This window comes from Hyaloscypha bicolor (assembly GCF_002865645.1).
Source record: "Hyaloscypha bicolor E unplaced genomic scaffold K444scaffold_56, whole genome shotgun sequence".
Lineage (NCBI taxonomy): Eukaryota > Fungi > Ascomycota > Leotiomycetes > Helotiales > Hyaloscyphaceae > Hyaloscypha > Hyaloscypha bicolor.
Window position 1 is genome coordinate 2,150,543 of NW_020194558.1, and position 20,580 is coordinate 2,171,122.

General features: G+C 47.6%; 8 protein-coding genes across 8 annotated transcripts; 3 read left to right on the plus strand and 5 right to left on the minus strand.

Moving 5' to 3' along the window:
• Positions 1-229: 229 nt before the first annotated feature.
• K444DRAFT_662576 (uncharacterized protein) lies at positions 230-2,089 on the plus strand (the record flags this gene model as incomplete). The annotated part of the gene is made up of 2 exons (XM_024886719.1): positions 230-841; positions 1,082-2,089. The coding sequence occupies 2 exons, from the start codon at positions 230-232 to the stop codon at positions 2,087-2,089; spliced, it is 1,620 nt and encodes a 539-aa protein (XP_024738430.1).
• A 1,987-nt stretch (positions 2,090-4,076) lies between these two features.
• On the minus strand, positions 4,077-4,876 carry K444DRAFT_372508 (uncharacterized protein). The gene is made up of 2 exons (XM_024872290.1): positions 4,151-4,876; positions 4,077-4,085 (listed from the first exon to the last, which is right to left on the minus strand). The coding sequence occupies exon 1, from the start codon at positions 4,581-4,583 to the stop codon at positions 4,191-4,193; it is 393 nt and encodes a 130-aa protein (XP_024738431.1). The 5' UTR covers positions 4,584-4,876; the 3' UTR covers positions 4,077-4,085; positions 4,151-4,190.
• A 1,373-nt stretch (positions 4,877-6,249) lies between these two features.
• On the minus strand, positions 6,250-7,772 carry K444DRAFT_611776 (uncharacterized protein). Its single transcript, XM_024880004.1, has 2 exons — positions 7,686-7,772; positions 6,250-7,638 (listed from the first exon to the last, which is right to left on the minus strand). Exon 2 carries the CDS (start codon positions 7,441-7,443, stop codon positions 6,310-6,312), a length of 1,134 nt encoding a protein of 377 aa, XP_024738432.1. The 5' UTR covers positions 7,444-7,638; positions 7,686-7,772; the 3' UTR covers positions 6,250-6,309.
• Positions 7,773-8,022: 250 nt separating this feature from the next.
• Positions 8,023-8,518, plus strand: K444DRAFT_525846 (putative small nuclear ribonucleo protein G; the record flags this gene model as incomplete). The annotated part of the gene is made up of 4 exons (XM_024874489.1): positions 8,023-8,052; positions 8,185-8,256; positions 8,311-8,385; positions 8,444-8,518. 4 exons carry the CDS (start codon positions 8,023-8,025, stop codon positions 8,516-8,518), a joined length of 252 nt encoding a protein of 83 aa, XP_024738433.1.
• A 199-nt stretch (positions 8,519-8,717) lies between these two features.
• On the minus strand, positions 8,718-9,254 carry K444DRAFT_628554 (Rhodanese-like protein; the record flags this gene model as incomplete). The annotated part of the gene is made up of 2 exons (XM_024882926.1): positions 8,718-8,908; positions 8,969-9,254. The coding sequence occupies 2 exons, from the start codon at positions 9,252-9,254 to the stop codon at positions 8,718-8,720; spliced, it is 477 nt and encodes a 158-aa protein (XP_024738434.1).
• Positions 9,255-9,548: 294 nt separating this feature from the next.
• On the minus strand, positions 9,549-13,427 carry K444DRAFT_611780 (DUF699-domain-containing protein). Its single transcript, XM_024880005.1, has 6 exons — positions 13,324-13,427; positions 12,923-13,108; positions 11,565-12,872; positions 10,598-11,425; positions 9,878-10,549; positions 9,549-9,827 (listed from the first exon to the last, which is right to left on the minus strand). Exons 1-6 carry the CDS (start codon positions 13,338-13,340, stop codon positions 9,608-9,610), a joined length of 3,231 nt encoding a protein of 1,076 aa, XP_024738435.1. The 5' UTR covers positions 13,341-13,427; the 3' UTR covers positions 9,549-9,607.
• Positions 13,428-13,685: 258 nt separating this feature from the next.
• On the minus strand, positions 13,686-15,704 carry K444DRAFT_559632 (thiolase). Its single transcript, XM_024876874.1, has 4 exons — positions 15,346-15,704; positions 15,243-15,292; positions 15,109-15,184; positions 13,686-15,059 (listed from the first exon to the last, which is right to left on the minus strand). The coding sequence occupies exons 1-4, from the start codon at positions 15,417-15,419 to the stop codon at positions 14,048-14,050; spliced, it is 1,212 nt and encodes a 403-aa protein (XP_024738436.1). The 5' UTR covers positions 15,420-15,704; the 3' UTR covers positions 13,686-14,047.
• A 135-nt stretch (positions 15,705-15,839) lies between these two features.
• Positions 15,840-19,411, plus strand: K444DRAFT_611782 (P-loop containing nucleoside triphosphate hydrolase protein). The gene is made up of 5 exons (XM_024880006.1): positions 15,840-15,921; positions 15,974-16,110; positions 16,161-18,325; positions 18,394-18,481; positions 18,641-19,411. Exons 1-5 carry the CDS (start codon positions 15,902-15,904, stop codon positions 19,201-19,203), a joined length of 2,973 nt encoding a protein of 990 aa, XP_024738437.1. The 5' UTR covers positions 15,840-15,901; the 3' UTR covers positions 19,204-19,411.
• Positions 19,412-20,580: the final 1,169 nt, after the last annotated feature.

Genomic DNA, 20,580 nt, shown 5'->3' on the forward strand with positions numbered 1-20,580 from the left:
CAGCAACCACTTTTGGCGACAACCCAACCTATGATGCCCTCTCTTATGAATGGGGAGATGCCAGTCAGCTTAAAGCACTACAGCTCAATGGCTCGAGGATCCTCGTAAGAGAAAATCTCTGGGATGCCTTGGATTCCTTACGTGACGAAAAGTACCCCAAAGAGTTGTGGGTTGATTTTTGTGCATTGACCAAAACAACATCGCTGAGAAGAACAAACAAATTTCTCTGATGGCCTTCATATTCCGGCGTGCCCAGCAAGTCATCATATGGCTTGGCTCACATCAGCAGCCAGTTGACGAGCAGCATGAGAAGAAGCTTGGATATACAAAGAATGTCGACCAAAGAGCAAAACATGCAGCTGAGATAGAACTCGAGTATTTCATGCACAGGCTAGTTCATGAAGAATATTGGAAACGTGCCTGGATTATCCAAGAGGTGGGCATGGCCTCAAAAATCACAGTTAACTATGGATCAGGATCGATGGAATGGAAGGACTTTATCAAACTCCTCAACTGGTACAGAGAACAAAATCCAAATGATGCTGCAACACAGGCAATCCTCAAATTGGATAATATGCGGCGTTCAAAATTCTCGCAAACGGAAAGCTTCTCACTTCAGAACCTGGTTGATGAGTTCCGAGATGCCTTTTGTGAGCTTCCTCATGACAAGGTCTATGCATTCATTGGTCTGGCAAACGATACAATCGACAATGAGATCCCGGTAAATTACCAGCAATCTGAATCGGAGGTGTATTACGACATAATGAAACATCACTTCGATTCACTTCACTTCGAGACCCAGCAGACATCCTCAATTGAAGCGATCTATCTAGCAGCGCTAGTTCGTCGCCTACTCACAAGGGAGAAGATACGACGACTAAAGGTGATCCGAACTGTCACGGCCTGGACAAGCTGTGGAAGTGGAAATGTGAGTGTGTTGGTGTAAATATATGTATGAATGATCATGCCCTAAGGGCGGTGAAGAAGCTATATATACGCCTGTGCGTAGCACGTGACACGAACCCTGAGAGAAGCTGTTACTAAGGACTTGACGAATGATTATGTCGCTCTACCTGCTCAGTCTTCACAAAAGGAAGTCTCTGAGGATCGGAGCGACCGAAATCGCTATGATGATGACCTTTACCTACACAGGTCTCTCGAGACCGGCTGGTCCTATTTTTCACCTGACGCAAGAATGAGGAGCGATGCTGAGGGAAAAAAGAAAACTAAGAAAACTAAAGAAGCAGAAGAAAAGGAAGACGAGGAGGAGGAGGAGACCACTAAGAAGGACGACTCATGGGGAAAACCACTGTTTATTGCAATTGGCGTAGTAGGAGCAGCGGGATTAGCATGGCTCATCTGGAAGCTTTTGAATCCAAGATCGACCGAGAAACTAACTTGGTGTTGGAAAGAGTCTGCCGCTGAAGACCTTACAAAATGGACGACTTCCGCAGACAAGGAGGCCGAAGGGTTTGTCCTGAGAGGCGCAATAATTGGCAAAGTCGAACACATAGGACCTTCGATATTGGATCTCACTACCTCGCATGATGCAGAGAAACGGTGGAATGCAAGGTTAGGACAATACTACCGCGGCTCTACAGATTTGGCAACAGCGAGGGGTCTCAACGAGAAGGTCCTATCGATTCTTAGCGACACCACTGACTTTCGGACACGAAACATCATTCCTTTGACACTTGAACGATCTCTAACCAGTCTGAAGAAACTTCGGCACAAGCCAACAACTCAGAGACCAGAACAATCTCCTGTGCTCTTCTTGGGCACGAACGTGACTCTGGGTGTGGCGCCAGGAGACATCCGCGAAGGCGACTTCATTTGTCAATTCTGGAATTCTAGTTCTTGTGCTGTGCTTCGAAAAACCAATGCTGGCTTCCGGCCACGATTTGAGATAATTGGTAGAGCCTCTATTGTTGGTCGCGAAGAAAATGTGGATTGGGCGGTCCCAGCTGATAAAACTCGGTTTGCTACAAGTGGATTGTTCAACCAGAAGGTCATAGACCTGCCCGTCAACATGATGACATTAACTCTTTTGTCATTAGATACAGTGGACCTGCCTGGCACCACGAACTAGACTTGAACCCGAGGGCAAAGTTCAAGAGATGTCACTTATATATCATGAACTTCGATTACCACCGGCTTCGGTTTTATAAACTCGCCGTCCACTGAATATTGAATAATGGCCGCATCCGCATTCCCTCTGAGGTTTTATCCAAGGGTGCAAAAACAGGGTGCAAGGAGCGGGTCCTGTGAAGTCATCTCTCCGTCGATGAAATCTTTATAGAACGCAACGCGTTTTTGATGGATCGTAAACTTCCACATGTTCTGAGCAGCAGGGGTGGAACCAACGAGCCTCTTTAGATCAGCGATGGAGGGAAGGCAATGCAGATGTGGTAAATAAGGGTTGCTTGAGATCCGATTGACAAAGGAATGGGGCGATGTGAGCACTGTCTGTGGCGGATGGCGTCGAAGTAAAGATATTAAGAAACCGAAAGCGGTTGTTAGAATAGAGAAGGGGGCTGGCTTCCCTATGTGCCTTCTTGTGGACGCGGAGAAGCGCCAGATAGGGACCGTCTCTTTTGGACCGAACCAAGGGCAGTGATGGAGGGCCATAGTCTGCTACAAAAAACTATGGGTTCTGAAAGGCCGAGGAGTTCCGAATAGATCTTAAGTTAGATCTCAGTGACGAAACCGAAAAAATTCATGGTCACCGTAATGGGATGGTGTTCTTGTGAAATCTCGTCCGCCGTTGTTGAAGCGATCGAAAAGGAATGAAGATGAACGTTGTGAAAAAGACCAAGTTTAGCATACTAGAAGTAACGGTGAGTGATGACCATAACGTACTTGCAGATGATGACAAGAGCTTGGAGCGGGGATCATGGAGGTACGTCGGAGCATTACCCTTGCACTGCGCTTTACTGAAAAACGGCAAAACCGTGCGCTAGTAAAGTCGGGTGCGACATTTTGTAAGAGTGTGTTTGGGAAAGCCGGTTCCGGGTGCCACCGCAAATTTTCACTCTGTCTTGGTAGCTCTAGGAAAGTCTTAAAGGCAGCGATGAAGAAAAAGCTGGTGGGGGGCAAAGCAGAATATATGCTCGAGTTTGATATTGTTACCACATGATAATTGAGAGAAAGTAATATTCCTTCCTTGTAAATCGAGCGAAGAGGACCCAAGGGAACGAAGTGTAATTCATCTCCACTCTAACCGTACTCTTTCGGACTCAAGAACCCAGCAAGACCACCAGATTGTAAAGGCTGTTAATAGAATACAAAATTCCAATAGCCAGGGTCAAAGTCAAGGCCGAATCTCGGGAACATCTCAGACAATTTCATTTGTGAAGACAGCTTGCAATTTGTTGAAATGAAGCTTGAATTGTTGTGTTTTCTATGAAAGCTCCAGCTTCCTTAAAACTCTGGAAATTACGTCCCCACTTAAAAGTGGACCACAGAGCGCACGGCCCCTGATTTTCAACACAATTGATACAGATATGATTAGCTAAAGGCTTCTTGACTTCAGCTTACTTATTTACTATGAGAACGCCATCCACTGCTTCCCATTCTATCAATATCCGAAGAAAGAGGCGCGTACTATAATATCTTCAACTAAACGAAACCCCAGTGCTAGTGAAAGAGAAGCAAAGCATATTCATACTCTGAAGAACGAGACGTATATCATAAAACCCTCGACAAAACTATGCTCCAGTGCTAGCGAAAAGAAGCACACAATATCCCACAACACATGCAAATGCCTCCCGCCTACTGCTTTTTATGCTGTTCGATCAGAGAATAGGTAATGCAAATTAGTAAGTTCACAAGCAACCTCCTTCAAACGATCGGTAGTCTTCCTAAGGTTCTGGCTCCCTGCTGCGAAGCTCGAATCCAGACTTGTTTCCTGTCGGGCAATGTTAACAACAGCCCGAATCTCTCCAGCTCGTTGTCTTTGCGTGACTATAGTGTGGCAGGTCGGTTTAAGAAGCGATATAAATGCACGCCTTTTGAGATAGAGATTTGAACTGCCGCTCGATCGTAGTTGTTCCCGGCGCAGTCCAGTTACAAAAGACTACGAGAGACTGGCATTTAAGTTGTCAATGATTGACAATCCCACATGCTTCGTGATATTCGGAGAAATACATACGAGGTTCCCGGTTGTGGTGAGTTTGAGAGCATCTCTGAAGTTATCTACAAACCACTTGTGCTTTCTCACAAGAGCATGTGGCGATGGTTCTTTGTGTTGTGACGTCAGCGTCACATGACCTGACCCTAGCGTGGCACCCTGTACTTAGCTCGAGCTCCCCGCTCTCTTCTCTCTTTAGACGTACATACACACCCAAACAGAGCTGATTGCCTTCAGGTCTTCCGCTCCGGGTCGTGATACTTTGCCTATTGGCGGACACAACCCCGGATGGTTGGTTTAGGCCAAAGCCTAGGATACGACAAGCAATGAGAGGTAGACGAATCGAGGAGCTCAATCTAAAGAATAGGGGAAATGGCCATAAGCCCAGGACTGTGATAAAGAATGCCTCGGCAATCTCAAATAGTCCTTCATCTGCATCGAGGTATGTGGCCATGATTTTGAATGTCGACTAGGCCCCAGGCATGCCCATTACACAGTAATGGAAACATGGCTTGCTTGCATGGCTTGCTTGCTCCGATGATCCCGCATACATGCTCTGAACGCAGCGACCTTGTCGCGTGATCCTTGCCAGTGTGGGGAGCGAACTGGCTTTCTACTCCATTTGACATTGGGAACGGCCAATATTGGCTTTAGATCAGGCCAACAAAATCTGCCACACCTCGCAGAACTGTGATACGCCGGGCTTCAGTCACAGCCGGCTTTTCCTGTGCCGAGCAAAGGGCCAACCCATTTCGGATAACTTCATCAATGGAGTCATCGGGTGCGAGTCTACGGTAAAGTTTTTGATATCGTATGGCATGTCTTTTTCATTGTTGGTAGGTTCCGAGAAATCCATGATATCTTCCGGGTTTATAGTTTAACGGCGTCTTCACTATCGTCTATTCTGTACGTGTAGGGAACAAAGTCATAGTCGATCTGAGAGTGTATCGCCTGGCCCTCGATATTGATGCTGTATAACTTTGTATTACTTGGCTGTCGCGAGGATTGGAGTTGTGATCTTACAGCTCCCGCATTCCTGAATGTGGACACGACCGTGCTCATTTCCGTCCCGCGCTTACTATGAGGTTCGTCCCTCGAGGCTCCGTTGGACCAGCCTCAGTTCTGCGAAACTGAGAACCGGTGGCATCGGAGGTGCCACCAGCCTGCTGCCGCCTGGGAGGATTGCAGTAGAAGGCAGCTTCCGCTTCCCCGCTTGTGTGGCGCTCCTTTCAGCAGCAGGGACAGGCTGTTTTGCTGCTGCTTCCGAGTATTGGCGCTGATTCCAGAGGGGACAGACATGGGTTGCGGGGCCTTTCCTGGTTGGTTCTGAGCATCAGGCTTGGCTTGAGAGAATGTTGAGAAAGCTCGCGGACCGAGAGCAGAATCTGCCAGATTGGGAATTAACACCTATTACTTCAGAGATACCATTACTGGAAGTTCTTCAACAAACTTCAGGGTTCAAGGGGGCGAGTGAATATGAGACTGTGTTCCGGGATAGGAAGTGGAAATGGGGAGACGGAGAATGCTAATCGAAAACTCACTCCCCCTACTAACCTAATTAGGAACTCCCTACTATTTTCTGTCTAGCGCGGGAAAGAAAATTCACTATTAAAGATGTGTCAGACGTGCAACAAAACCTTAATGATGAGAAGTGAATATGTTGATAATCTGGCTAAAATCAAGGAAAAGCGGGTCGCCTGGTAGTTCTAAGCGAGCTTGAAGAGAAAGCGAAGTGAATCGATCACGAACGAATTGTTAAAGTGAGAGGAATGCAAAACAATATGCGACGTACAATAAATGCTCAAGTGGCCAGGGGAAGGTGTGAATATGCCACGAAGTCGTTTCAATTACAGCGATACCGACGTAGACCTGTATTAAGGGAGGTAACGCCACCTTTGCCCTTATCGAGAGCCAACATGCATACGTTATATACGTTACATAGGATTGGCCGGGTTCTTGCCAGCAGGCGTAATACTATAACGGACTGCCCTAGCAGTTGAAAGGTGGTTGGGAATTGAAATATAATTGAGACCGGACCAAAGAAAGGCACGAACTCACAGGCTGAAAGAAACGTAACGTCCGACGTTCACGAGATTCTGAAATGGCACTAGGCAGATTTGGGCATCAAGCACTTCTGATTGTCCAAGAGGCAGCAGAACAATCATTTTCTATTCCGCTTTCTAAGGTACATCTTCGATGTCTGGCCTGACTGTGGGCGTATTGCCGAAGCTCTCCAGACCTCGATTAACTATCAAAGGGGCTGCAAGTCCGTGAAAATGCGCATCTGCCAATGTTTGAGAATCAGCCACAGCGCCATTCGTATCTGCCTTCAACGCAGCATATCGAGCTCCTGCCTGTTTCAGCAACTCCTGGACCTCGGCTTCCCTGACTGCAATATCCCGCTTCTCTTGCCTCGACTCCTCCAATTCCTTCTGCCGTTTTGTTAATTCCTGCTCCATAGTGCTCAAAGTTGCTTGTAACCTCTCTAGGCACTCTGATAAAACTGGTAGCGGCGTAATCTTCGTTGGAATTTGGGCAGCGCTGAACTCGGGATTGTCATTTGGCTTGTGAAGGCCATCCATGCCAGCGCGAGTCTGAGCAGCTTCATAAGCAGCTCGCCTCTCTGCTTCCGAATCGTCTGATTCTTCCCCTGAACTGCCTTCTGCCTGATGGATCATGTCTGCCATCTCCTTTCGATGGCGCCGCCTTGCTTCTCTTTCCTGCTTCCGGCCCAGTGAAACTCGGCCATCATCAACAAATTCATCGAAACCTTCTCCTAAATCCTCATCTTCTCGCACTAATCTGGTTTCCTTTTCCTTTTTCCGTGGCAAAAGAGATATATGTCGCCGATCATCGCCGGTATCATTCAGTGATATAAAATCTTTCTCGTGTGCCAGACGCGCTCTCCTCTCCTTCTTCTCTCTGATTTCTGCCTCACTTGGTATGACTGCAGGACTCGATCCAAATTTCTCATCTACATCAACAATCACCGCTCCTTCCAGCTCCGAAGCATCCAACATCTCCTCATCTTCGACGGTAGGCTGTTGAACCAGCAAATCCTTGAGTGTGGTAGGCGTAGAACTCTTCAGCTCATTTAGATAATCTTTACTATAGGTAGGCCTATCCTCATCATCGTCTGGTGTCCTGAGAGGGAGACTTTTCCGCATTGAATTTCCTTCAATAGCCCGTCTTCCCAACGTAGCTTTCATTGGCGTGAATGCCTCGTTATCTTCCAATGCTTCTGCTGCATCTCCGGATATAATCTCGCCAGGTCCAAACGATAGCCTTGCAGATGCAGGTTTCTTCTTTTTCATCAACGAACTCGAGCGACCAATTGTAGGTTTGTTGACCGGAGGGCCAGTGCTGGCATCAGTCCCTCCATTTTCGCTCTCATCTTGAGGCAGGTCGTTAAATGCTATGCTCTGGCGCAACGAAGACTTCTTGAAAGCTTTCCGACCCGGATTTGAGCTGGATATGCCTGTCGTAGCTAGAGTCACGCGGTCAGCTGGCTTCTCGCGATCAGCCGGATTCGTAGCTGTAATTTGGGAGTACTTACGAGTAGTTACAGCTGGTGAGGAGCTCTGTTCCACCTTCGCGCCCCCTTCATCGTTATCTTCGTCCACCTGAATCTTCCTCGCCTTCCGTTTCGATCCGAAAGCCGACTTCATTGCACCGGCCGTATCTCGAGTCGCGTCTGGCAAATATATCTTCCACCCTTGAGGCTCGTCTCTCAAAGGTTGTGAGAGTGAAGTCAACAATGTCGAAATTTAGTCAGGCACAGAATCATTATCAGCACGTGATCGACACGCTAACATTGCGATCGAATACAATTTCAGCAGCCTTCTTTCGAGGGAGCTCTCACGCACGAACCAAACCTCAAACCTACCGTCAAGATGCCTCAAGCTCAGCCAGAGCTAAAGAAGGTACGTCAAACTCCATTTCACCCCTACAGCCGCCCCAGATATCGCGGACCTCGACGCACGCGACAGACGGTGCTTGAGGATTGCGAAGGTAAGAAGGAGAAGAAGGACAAATGGACTGAGATGATATTGCAGTACCTCGACAAAAGGCTCTTTGTGCAACTGAATGGAAGTAGGAAGGTGATTGGCGTGTTGAGAGGCTATGATGTGCGTTTTCCTGAGCGAAATCAAGCGGAAGGATTGGGCTGATGGAAGTGACAGGTTTTCTTGAACATTGTGCTGGATGATGCAGTGGAGGAGAAGGATGGTGGCGAGAAGGTTCGATTGGGGATGGTGGTTAGTGTTTCCCCATATTTTGGGCGTATACTGGGAGCAATAACTGACGTTGAAACAGGTCATTCGGGGAAACTCCGTTGTCATGCTCGAGGCTTTGGAGAGAATAGGTGGTGGTAGAGAGGACAGAGGTTGAGGCAGGCATGTGAGGGTGATGGGCTTAGAGACACAGTTTGTTTAGGAGGCAAAATTTTGCTGCATCTGGATTCATGGCGTTGCAAGGCTTCGATAAATACCAGCTCCGTACGGAAAAGCAAATGGATACGGAATTTCTCCTAAGACTCCCAAACTTGCCCTTCCCTGAATACTCTTGGTCTTCTTGGGTGAGCTCTTGATCACTTGAATTGTTCCCAATACTCCTCCTCATACCCGTCGACTAAAGCTCCTTGAAACTCCTTTACCCAACCTTTGATCCCCCCGGCCAAAGTAAACACCTTGACATCACTCTTTCGTCCGAACTTTGCAACATCATCAATATAATCTTGCATCCAGCCTGCACATCTAGGGCCCCTCCCATTACTTGCCCCTAAATCAATAATATCAGCATCCTCTTTCCCCTTACTTTTCTCTTTGACGTTTAACTCACCACAATAGAAAATCACCTTCTTAAACCCTCCCCTCTCAAGCAAATCGAACAGCGTCTTCCTGGTCTGGTGAAAACTCTGAGCAGGGAGATTTAACGAAGTCTTGATGGTTCCTCCTTCCCAATCAGTTCTTCGGACGTCGACTAGGAGAAAGGTTCGTGGTGTAGGAGTGATGTCCATGTCGTCAAAGAGCTTCATTACCTCGTCGGCACTGATGATTGGTGGGGTAGAGCGGACGGCGGGCAATAAAGCCCACCATTCTTGCGGTGTGGTTTCTGGTTCTGTCATGATTGTTTGGGTTGAAATTGGGTTGAATGGAAATTTAAGCATAGAAGAGTATTTATTTGAATTTGGGCGAGGTTGTGATCACGGGAGCAAGGCAGCACTGCCTAGAAGTGACTATTGAAATACTGTGGAGGCTCATGTCGCTCTTCAAAGGAATAGATTTAAGGTTGGCCAATCAGAAAAACGAACTTAGTCGGGAGTTGCCTTGCTCTGATGCTTTCTCACATGAGCTGAAATCTTGTGATGTAAAATCTCAACATGAGCTGCAGGTTCCACGATATTCGGTACATCTAACACTGAGTTATACAAGCCGTTGGACATGGCTCGTGTCATTTATTGACAAGAGACTAACTCTATTATGATCGATTTTTTCCCTTTTTGGACCCTCTTTTTGCCTTTTTATGCGCCTTTTCTCCCATTTCCTGTTCATATATCTCTGCAGCAGTTTCGCCTGCCTTCCTCTTAGTCTTGCTGCTCTTCACACTCACTACAGGGTTCTTGTAGCCACTCTTTGTAGCAGTCAGAACTTGCCTCTCTGCATCTGCCCATCCTGGAGCTCCTTCCTCGATCTCGTATCTAAGATAGTATTGGCAAGGGACCCCTGAACAACACAACGGAGTACTTACTGGTCCAGAGGCAATGCATCAATCAACTCTCTTTGCTTTTCCCTCAACGCCTTCAAGGCTTCATCGCCGCCTTCTTCGAGTTCCTCTTGCAGACCAGTCTCCAATGGCACAAATCGGGTATCAACAATCTCATCATCTAAAGCACCACTTGCGTCTTCTCGGCTGACTCCTATGTCCTCTCTTTTCGGCATATTGGCTTCATGTGCACCGGAAACCAAAGCACCAAAGTGAGAACTCATTTTCCGCATGATCTTGATGAACATCGCCAATAACTGGGAAGAGGGGAGATTCAATTCCTGTTCTATCGAAGAGAGGTCTTTGCATTGCAAACCAACGGCGAGAAGAATCGATTGTTGGATGCCAGTGAGCTTGATATCCGACTTAAGCTGTCCTGTGAAGTATGCATTTGCAAGATCTGGAATCAGATCCAAAATAACATGGTAGTCTAGCATATTGTTTGCGTACGACTCCAATCTTTTAAGGTCGAAGGGAGACATCAATCTGTCAAGTTCGGATTTGGTGAAGTGTTGAGGTTGGATCGAGTCATCAAGCTTAGAGCCCATGCTTGCGGATTCGTCGATGCTAAGTGCTAGAACAGCTGCAAAGTCTTTGAATTGGTACTTGAGGAGCTTCAAGAATCGATTGTGGAAATCTCGAGCAAATGCTCCAAGCCTGGGCAGCGTTAGCATATGTCAAATTCAGGGTTATGGAATTACTGACCATGATATCTCTTCTCGACTCCCAATAGGGCGAATCATAACACATGTGTGCTCTCCCGTGAGCTCATTGGGTGTTTGCCTCAAATATACAGGAGCAAACGAAGCTCGCTTCCAGAATCTGTGCAAGGGCTGTGTGAGACCATAGCTCACACCCACATAATCAAGCTTGTCGGGGCGACGCTCAGCAAGCTTAGAAAATAGTGGTGGCATCTTTCGAATATCTCTGACTTTGATATCATCGTCTAACAGAGAGGCATTGGCCGGCTCTGCATCTGTGACTCTAGTGATACTTTCCTCCACGAAGCTATTGGCTTCTTCAGAGAGATTCGCGAATTTGCCCTCATAAAAATCCACTAAAAGCTCGAGGGCCTTGCTTCCATATCCCATCTGAATGTAGTCTGGGTTCGTTGCTATTCGGATAACACGTGCTCCCGATAGACCAGCAAATTCTTCATCCTGAAATTGTTGACTGACAATCCACGGGATGAGATCTCCTGCGGCTCTTCTGCCTCTACTCAAGCTGTTTTTCACACTCTCCCTACTGATTCGTCCTTCGAGAGCAACTTGAATGACGCACAGCGGCTCCGGTAAATGCTTGCTATCCTCTGGAATCGGCGGAACGAGTACGAAAAGTTGATGCGCTGGGGCGTCACTCATTAATTGCAAATCGTCTGGTGAGTTTTTGTAGTGACTTGCAACATAAAGTGCGACCATTTGTTGTAAGAACTTCTCTGAAACTTCATGGAAAGCAAAGAGGGTGTCACGATTGACATTGAGAAGCTGGCACTGTGATGGATCTGGACAACCTTGCAGGGTGTTTAATTTGGATCTGAAAATCATTAGCCTCGATTAAATCTGGCAAGAAGAGACAACTTCAAAGACTGATAGAAATAGGAACCGAATCTACCAAGTGAACTGGAACACTGGGAGGTAGAGGGAAGAAACTAGAGAACTTAACAATTACTCACCTTGGGAGAGTCGCATCGAGACAAAGGACGGTATTCAACCACTTCTCAACAGCATCCCCTTTGGAATAACGAATTGGTTCTGAGAGGGTCACTTCCCGAAGCGAGCGGCCACCAGAGAAACTGCTGTCCGGAACCTTGGCAGCTTTCCCAGTTGAACGGTCGGCTACTTCAGCATCTTCAGTCCCATTCATTTTAGCAGTTCCTCTCGATTTTTCTCGAAGTTGTTTAATCAGCTTTAGGGACAACGACCGGCCTGTTCCTTCATATCCGTTGATCGTGGAAGCCATAAAAACCAGATAGGGTCCCATCAATTTCCGAACGAGAGGCAAAGGTATTGCGGCTGCTTCATCGATCACTAGCAGTTCTGCCTGACCAAGAACATGTGCATCTTGCGGTCTGATGTATTGGATAGTTTGACGATGTTGACGGTGAATATTAACTCGCACAATTGCTTTGTTGAAATCCGGATTTGTTGACTGAATGATGGAGTAATCTTCATGGTCCAAGTAATTGAGAGCATCAAACCCTTTGAAGATGAACTCGAAAAGAGTCTTCAGGTTCTCTGGGCTCGGAGAAGTAATGAAGATATTGCTATATCCATGGGCCACAGCTGCCGCCACCGCAACACCAAGAGCAGCTGATTTTCCTCGTCCTCTTGCTGCGGTGAGAGTTACTGTACTTCTTAAGGTCTTTTCCGCAATAGCATCCACGAAGGTTAATAGTGCCTTAGCTTGGTCGACGGTTCTGGCCAAAGTCACCAAAGATCCAACTGGCTGCGTATCTTGTAACGCTTCCTTCATGTTATCCAATTCCTTCAGCGATTCGCTCTTCGGCTCATCCAAATCCGGGGGAGGCAAAGCCGTTACGTTTTTGCCTCCAGAGATGGGCAAAACATTGAGCTCGTCATCAATGACCAGGCACGACTCACACTTTCCCAATGATAGGATAAATCGCTCATTGAATCTTGCTGTAACATCGTCGTGTGCTTCTGTTCGATATCGAGAGTGGATATCCATGGACAAAGTGTAGAGCTGCTTTAAGCTGGTCATTCCCTTCAGAAGGAGTACAACCAGGCCACCTCCCTCAACAGTCTCAATGGTTCTGGCAAGTAAATTTGGTGTGATGGCCTCGAAGTCTTGTAATATGCACATCCCGTAGGTATTTCCAAGAATCTTGTCCGTCTCCTTGTAGTATACATAGCGGATGTTGTGGAGGGAAACAAAAAGTTCGAAAGGGTCTTCCGTATTGGCTTCTCGTGTGCCTCGTTTGATTTCCTTCTTAATCTTAGTCTCGCGCTTCTTCCGGTGACTGAGGTCATGTCAGTTTGTGCAGACTTCGAGACATGAGCCGGCGCTGACCTTGTGAAGCCTAGGAGTTTATTCTTGTATGCCCATAACACCGATTTGTTTTGCTTCATATCCATACTCGACATGATATAGTGGAGGTGCACAATGACATCTTTCGACCTGTCTCCGACAACCACAAAGAAGCTTCGTTTCTTTTCTTGGACGCCATTGCGAATCAATGCCGGAATCCGGGAGTCTCTGCATTGAACTCGGTCAGTTCATCGCTGCTGCTTCGTGAAAGGAAATGGACATTTCTGGGCAGGATAACCCAAGGTCTATTCAATAGTGCCAATACTAACAGCGTTGAAGCTTTCAAAAATGATTTTCGCGACTGCATTCAATGCAATTTTGGGGAATCTCGACCGTTCTCCCCAGCGAGCTCACCGATTGGAAGCAGGAAAAGAAGGACTTACACTGCTTTTTTCACCATCTTGTCTGCTCTCCTTCGCTCCTCTCAATTTAAAATCCCCTCGACGGTGACATGCGCATAGGGAGCTGTTGCTGTGATTTACTTCTGTGTTGTTGCATTGAACTTTTTTTTTTATCAGCTCCGATTAGGTTTAGCTCGGTTGATAACCCACGAGGCTGAGAAAAACTAGGCGTGAGCCTCGTCAAATCATTTTTTGTAGGGAGTTATCGATCACGGACATGTGATGGGTAAATTCCCTGGCAGGAGCTTAATACATAGTTTTAAGGTTTTTGTGAGTATACCTTCCCGCCCCTGCCTTGGTACGTTTCCTCGACTTTGAAGTATCTAAAAGCGTTCAAGCTTTCCCGACTCGTCAAAGATCAGAAATAAAGAGCCTTAGTAGTCTCCGGGCGAACAGAGAAATCCAAACTTATTAAAGTTGATCCATGAGGTTGCAGGTTTCACAAAAAAATCGGTTCGCCCGGTTTCTCTTCTAGAGTTTTGCCATTTTCCCCTCACTTCCCACTCCACTCCTCGCTGAGCATTGATTATCAGTGACTTGAAGTTTCTTCCAGTCAGAAGATTCAGTCCGCCATTACCATTTGAGATGCATGTAGTGGCGCCGGATCCACCCCCGGTTTCATTGAAAAGTATGGAGTTTCAAGCTTCTGATGGAATTCTTTATTACTGGTACGCGGTATGTAAGTGATGACAAGCAGACTTATTGATTATTGTAATGACTCAATGACCATCGCAGAAGCTCCACCGCCGCCATTGCAAATACCAACAACGCCGATCTTTGCGTTGTGTTGTTTCAATACGTTGATCAAAGTGGTGGTGATTCTTGCACCAGAGCAACCGAGTGGATGTCCTATAGCAACTGAACCACCGTTGACGTTGACCTTCGACTCGTCCAATCCAAGAAGCTTCATGTTGGCCAATGCAACGACGGAGAAGGCTTCGTTGATCTCATAGAAATCAACCTTTGATGTATCAATCCCTGCATGCTTGATGGCTTTTGGAATTGCCAGCGCCGGAGCAGTAGTGAACTTGCTTGGCTTTTGAGCGGCGTCTCCCCACCCGAGAATCTTAGCCAATGGCTTAAGACCAAGTTCCTTCAACTTAGCCTCGGAAACAAGAACGAGTGCTGAAGCTCCATCATTCAGAGGAGCCGCATTTGGAGCTGTGACGGTTCCACCGCTGGGAAGGAAGGCTGGTCTCATAGCCTTCAGTTTCTCAATATTGAGATTCTTCACTTCATCGTCCTTGTCGACCTTGATGTTCGGTTTGCCACGGCCCCCGCTGACTTCGACTGGCACAATCTCTGTCTTGAAAGTTCCAGTTTCAGTAGCTTTTTGGGCCTTTTGATACGACTTGATGGCGTAGTCGTCCTGTTGTTCTCTGGTAACACTGTGGTCAACAGCGCACTCCTCTGCAGCCATGCCCATGTGCTCTTTCTTGCCATATGCGTCTGTCAAGCCATCCTTCAGAACACCATCAACCAAGGTTTGGTCACCATATTTTGCCCCAGTTCGAAGGTTGGGGAGGTAATGCGGTGTGTTGGACATTGATTCGGTGCCACCAGCCACAATAATGTCGGCATTGCCAGTCATGATAGTTTGGGCGCCGAGGATAATTGCCTTCAAGCCTGAAGCGCAGACTTTGTTGACTGTTGTGCACACGGTGGATTCGGACAATCCTCCAGCAATTGCACACTGGCGAGACGGGTTCTGACCGAGACTATCTTGATTAGCGTATTGCCTCAGGCTTTAGATATTCTTTTTCTTACTTCGCAGACAAGACATTGCCAAAGAATACCTCCTCGACTTGCTCGGGCTTGATTTCTGGGACACGTTCAATGGCAGCTACATGAAGAAATTAGGCCTGTCAGAGAGCAGCGGAAGGATATTCTTTCAAAACTACCTTTGATCGCAATTCCGCCCAATTGAGTGGCGTTGAGGCTCGAAAGGGAACTGTTGTCGTCAGTATTTACCCTGAGCTGGGAGAAAACAAAGGTCCCCCTCACCCTAAAAAGGATCCAATTGGAGTCCTGACGGCAGAGACAATGTAGACAGGAGGAACGGATGCCATGGTTAACATCGAGAAGTTGCTGAGTTCTGCAAGAAAATCGGAGTTGAAAGGGGGAATGCTTAGCACGGTAAGGTACGGAGAAGGTGCGGGAGCTAGAGTAATCAAACCGGCAAAACAACTTTTTATGAAGCTCAACAAACCTCACCGCTTTTCCGACGCGAAGTCAGTCCAGCTTCACAGATGTGGCGGAGCAATTAGAATGACAAGGTAATTGGACCCCGTGAAGCTTGCAGGGCAATTGCAGCGGCTTCCGAGGCACTTTGATTTTATAAACTGTTCCAAAGAACAAAAAGCTCCATCCAATTCAACTGCAAGGTTGAAAGTCTAAAAGGAGGGGTCTTCAGGGGTGTGAGACTGAGCACGTGACCATGCAGCGCTAGCTTGGACCTTGAACTTTTTTGAAGCTCTTGTCGCGAGAAAGTCGACGAAGTCGAAGAGAGTCGCGTCTTCAACCCAAAGCTCACGACTTTCTTTCCGCCCTTCCGCCCAACATGGATGACCTCTACGATGAGTATGGATCCATCTTTGTGATTTCTAGTGGGCGGAGACTGACTGCTGCGCAGGTTTGGAAACTTCATTGGCGAAGCTGAGGAGTCCGAGGACGACAGTCAACATGGCGTTGATGCTGGCGCATACGTGTACGACGACTACCCCGAGGAGGCACCCGAGGCCACGGGACAAGAGCTGATGGAGATTGATGGTGTGTTGGTGTCGTTCCTGCAGTCCACGCAGAGCTGACTTGCCGTCTAGATGATGGACCCTCGAATGCTGTTGTGCTGCATGAAGACAAACAATACTATCCTACCGCGCAGCAAGTTTACGGAGAAGATGTGGAGACTATGGTACAGGAAGAGGATGCCCAACCTCTGACCCAGCCAATCATTGCGCCTGTCGAGCAGAAAAAGTTCACTATCCAAGAAGCAGATCTCCCCCCCGTATTTTTTGAGAGAAGCTTCATGACGGATCTTATGAATTTTCCAGAACAAATTCGGAATATTGCGTTTGCAGGACATCTACATCACGGAAAGACAGCACTTATGGATATGTTGGTCCTCGAAACACACGACATCACCGACCGATTAGAGAAAAAGACTGGGAAGAAAAGAGACGAACAATTGAGGTATACCGATGTTCACATATTAGAAAGGGAGAGAGGATTATCTATCAAAGCGGCACCAATGAGTCTGGTTTTACAGAGTACCCAAGGAAAATCGCATCTCTTAAATATCCTGGATACCCCCGGCCACGTTAACTTTGTCGATGAGGTAGCATCCGCTCTTCGCCTAGTTGATGGTGTTGTTCTCGTGGTTGATGTTGTCGAAGGCGTGCAGGTGAACACAGAACAAATCATCAAACATGCGGTATTGGAAGGTTTACCACTTACGTTGGTGGTGAACAAGATGGACCGATTGATTCTGGAGCTCAAGCTTCCCCCAACGGACGCATATTTCAAACTCAAGCATGTTATTGAGGAAGTCAATACTGTGATCGAGAACACATTGCCTGGGCAAGGCGAGAAACGAAGACTCAGCCCAGAAAAGGGCAATGTGCTGTTTGCCTGCAGTAACATGGGATGGTGCTTTACGTTACAGTCATTTGCCAAAATGTATGCGGACAGTTATCCCCCAAAGACGAAGGGCATTCCAGGCATCAATGCTCCAGAATTCGCTCGACGATTATGGGGTGACATCTTTTACAACCCCAAGAAACGATCTTTCACACGCAAGGCTGTTGAGGAGCGGGCCAAGCGTTCTTTCGTCAACTTCATTCTGGAGCCCATATACAAGTTGTATTCCCAAACCATCAGTGAGAGTCCTGAGGATCTGAAGGAGACTCTTGCAACCCTCGGCATAACTCTGAAGCCTTCTCAGTACAGGACGGATGCCAAGATATTGCTAAAGATTGTCTGTGGACAGTTCTTTGGACCTTCAAATGGCTTTGTGGATATGGTCGTCGAGCATATTCCCTCGCCAGCTGCGGCTGCTGAAGTCAAGATTGAACGCTACTATACTGGACCTCTCGATACTGGTGTAGTTCGCGCTATGAAGGAATGTGATCAAGACGGTCCCTTAGTCGTTCAGATCTCGAAATTATTCAACACAAGTGACGCCACTGGGTTCTACTCATTTGGACGAGTCATGAGCGGGACTGCTCGGCCTGGCTCGCAAGTTCGAGTACTCGGCGAAGGCTATTCGATAGATGATGAGGAAGACATGAGCATGGCAACCATATCCGATGTATGGATTGCTGAAACGCGTTACAATATTCCTACAGATGGCGTTCCGGCAGGAAACTGGGTACTTCTGGGCGGTGTGGACAACTCGATTGTCAAGTCGGCCACACTGGTTCCTCCTGTTTTACCAGACAAAGAGGATGCCTACATCTTCAAACCTATTTTGCATTTCACCGAATCCGTTTTCAAAGTCGCCGTGGAACCTATCAATCCTTCAGAACTTCCAAAGATGCTGGACGGTCTGAGGAAAATCAACAAGAGTTACCCCCTGATAACAACCAAAGTCGAGGAATCCGGGGAACATGTCATTCTGGGGACGGGAGAGCTCTACATGGATTGTGTCCTGCATGACCTGCGCCGGTTGTACGCGGAGATGGAGATCAAAGTCTCAGATCCAGTCACACGATTCTGCGAGACCGTGGTTGAGACGTCGGCCATCAAATGCTACGCTCAAACACCGAATAAAAAGAACAAGATCACCATGGTTGCGGAGCCGTTGGACCAGGGTATTGCAGAGGATATAGAGAGTGGCAAAGTCAGTATCAAGAGTCCCACCCGGGTCATCGGAAAGTTTTTCGAAGAGAATTATGGATGGGATTTACTTGCATCCCGAAGCATTTGGGCGTTCGGACCGGATGATATGGGACCAAACATTCTCCAAGATGATACTTTACCGTCTGAAGTAAGTATTTTTGGTCTCCTCTGTTTACAATCCTTGCATCGGACCGGTTAAACTAACCAATCCATCAGGTGGATAAACGACTGCTGTTGAGTGTGAAAGATACTATACGCCAAGGTTTCAGTTGGGCGGCGAGAGAAGGCCCGTTGTGCGAAGAACGTGAGTCGACCCCACCTCGGTCCCCAGTTGTTCTCCCCCACCATCTCAGTTTCTGATACATCTGCTGGAGGAGCACCGATGAGCGGTGAAGTTTGAGAAGTTTATTTATCATTGGTCAATAATAAGGCCGATGGGAAATCTGACTGACGACCCTTGCAGCCATTAGGAACACCAAATTCAAGCTTATGGACATTACATTGGCCCCCGAAGCGATCTTCCGGGGAGGCGGCCAAATAATCCCCACATCCCGACGCGCCTGCTACTCCTCATTTTTAATGGCTTCTCCACGTCTAATGGAACCGGTTTACTCATGCTCCATGACTGGACCTGCAGACTCCGTCACCTCAGTCTACACTGTACTGGCTCAGCGGAGAGGTCATGTGTTATCAGATGGTCCCATAGCGGGCACGCCGCTGTACCGGGTCAACGGACTCATCCCGGTGATAGATTCGTTCGGATTTGAAACTGATCTCAGGATTCATACTCAAGGTCAAGCTAATGTATCACTGGTTTTCGATAGGTGGTCAATTATACCTGGAGACCCACTGGACAAAGATGTCATCTTGAGGCCATTGGAGGCAGCAAAAGCCCAAGCTACAGCAAGGGACTTCGTTCTGAAGACAAGGAGGAGAAAGGGTCTCAGTGAGGACGTGAGCGTTGCTAAATTTCTCGAACCAGAACTATTCTCAAGCTTAAAGGAGAGCGGTCTGTTGGACGGTTAATAGAAGTGTCGCAAATACAGTGGACATGGAGTCTTGGTCGGCATTATCTCGAGTTTCGAGCATTTCTGGCGTTTTATCGGGAATTCTTTCATGTGGGCCAAGGGGCAAAAAGAGTAAATGTAAACCGAATAGTGAAAAGTGACACTTCGACTGCAGGTTGAAGCCCAGTAAAATGTGAATTTGAAGCTTCAACCGCGTCATCCTGCAAGTCTCAGCTGTGCCTTTGTGTCACCTTCCTGTGTCTGGGCAGCGGGCTCTTGCCACTCTAGCCCATTTCACCCCTTTCATTCCTTCGGACACGCCGACCCTTCCTCAGTCCGCGAGTCATGTTGTGGCGAAGGAAGATAACAGTTAATCTTGCGGTACGGCAAACAGGGGGTTTTTCGAGGATTATTTGTGCGACCGCAATACCTTTTGAGTTTCAATATCTATCGAAACTCCCCAACCAGAAAAGTTGAGATTACCAAATCATCCAAATGTTTATGCCGCGTCATAAGGAGGCCGTTTTAAGATTGCCCAAGTCCCGGGAAAGGGGATGGCCCACACGTGGGATGATTCGATAGCCGATTCCTTGTGAGATGAGATGAGAAGTCGGGTCGACGGATGATTAAATGCGATATGTGTTAGCCTTGAGGAGTTAGTGTTATGCTTATCTTGTGTCCGTACCGTTTCGTTTCCGACGACGCGAGGTCGTGAGCGAAAGGCGTCATCCCGGTCGATAGAATCGTGGGGATATAGGCCGGGGGCGTGCGCCCCTGGTATTATTCATTCGATCCTTTCGATCATCGATGAGCTTGCAGCTGGTGGAGAGGGGGTTAGGCCGGAGACTTCCATGTGGGAGGGGCCGCGTAAGGACGCCTTACCACTGTTACCAGCAATTTCATTTCTTCGCCGAGGCCCCGGTGGGGGAACAGGGCACTCAGCATGTGGAGTGTGGCATCATGGACTGGATGGCATGGATGGCATGGAAGCCCTGAAAGTGCAGAAAGTCGTGCGCGATTCAGCCGAGATGGCCGATGTGAAGAATGCTTCCGCTTGTGGCCCGTGGAGCTCCAACTACCAGGGCTGCAGAGGGAGGGGAGAGTTCTTTTGAGTTACCGCACGAGGTGACCATTTACAACTCTGGAGACGAGGTGGGTCCAAATCATGGTGGTAGGGATGTGAGATTTGTAATTATTTGTGTGATATAATAATCAATTCCAGCGTAATTATATGATAATCAAGTCCTCAATTGCGTACTGCATAAAGAACCGCATAAATCACGTATAATTCATGCATACATCGTCACGTGGAAGGAGAAATCTCATGGATTGATATGCTTCTTTTCTTTGAAGCTTCGGACGTTATCAGCCAGCATTTTGGTAGAGGATTTAAGAT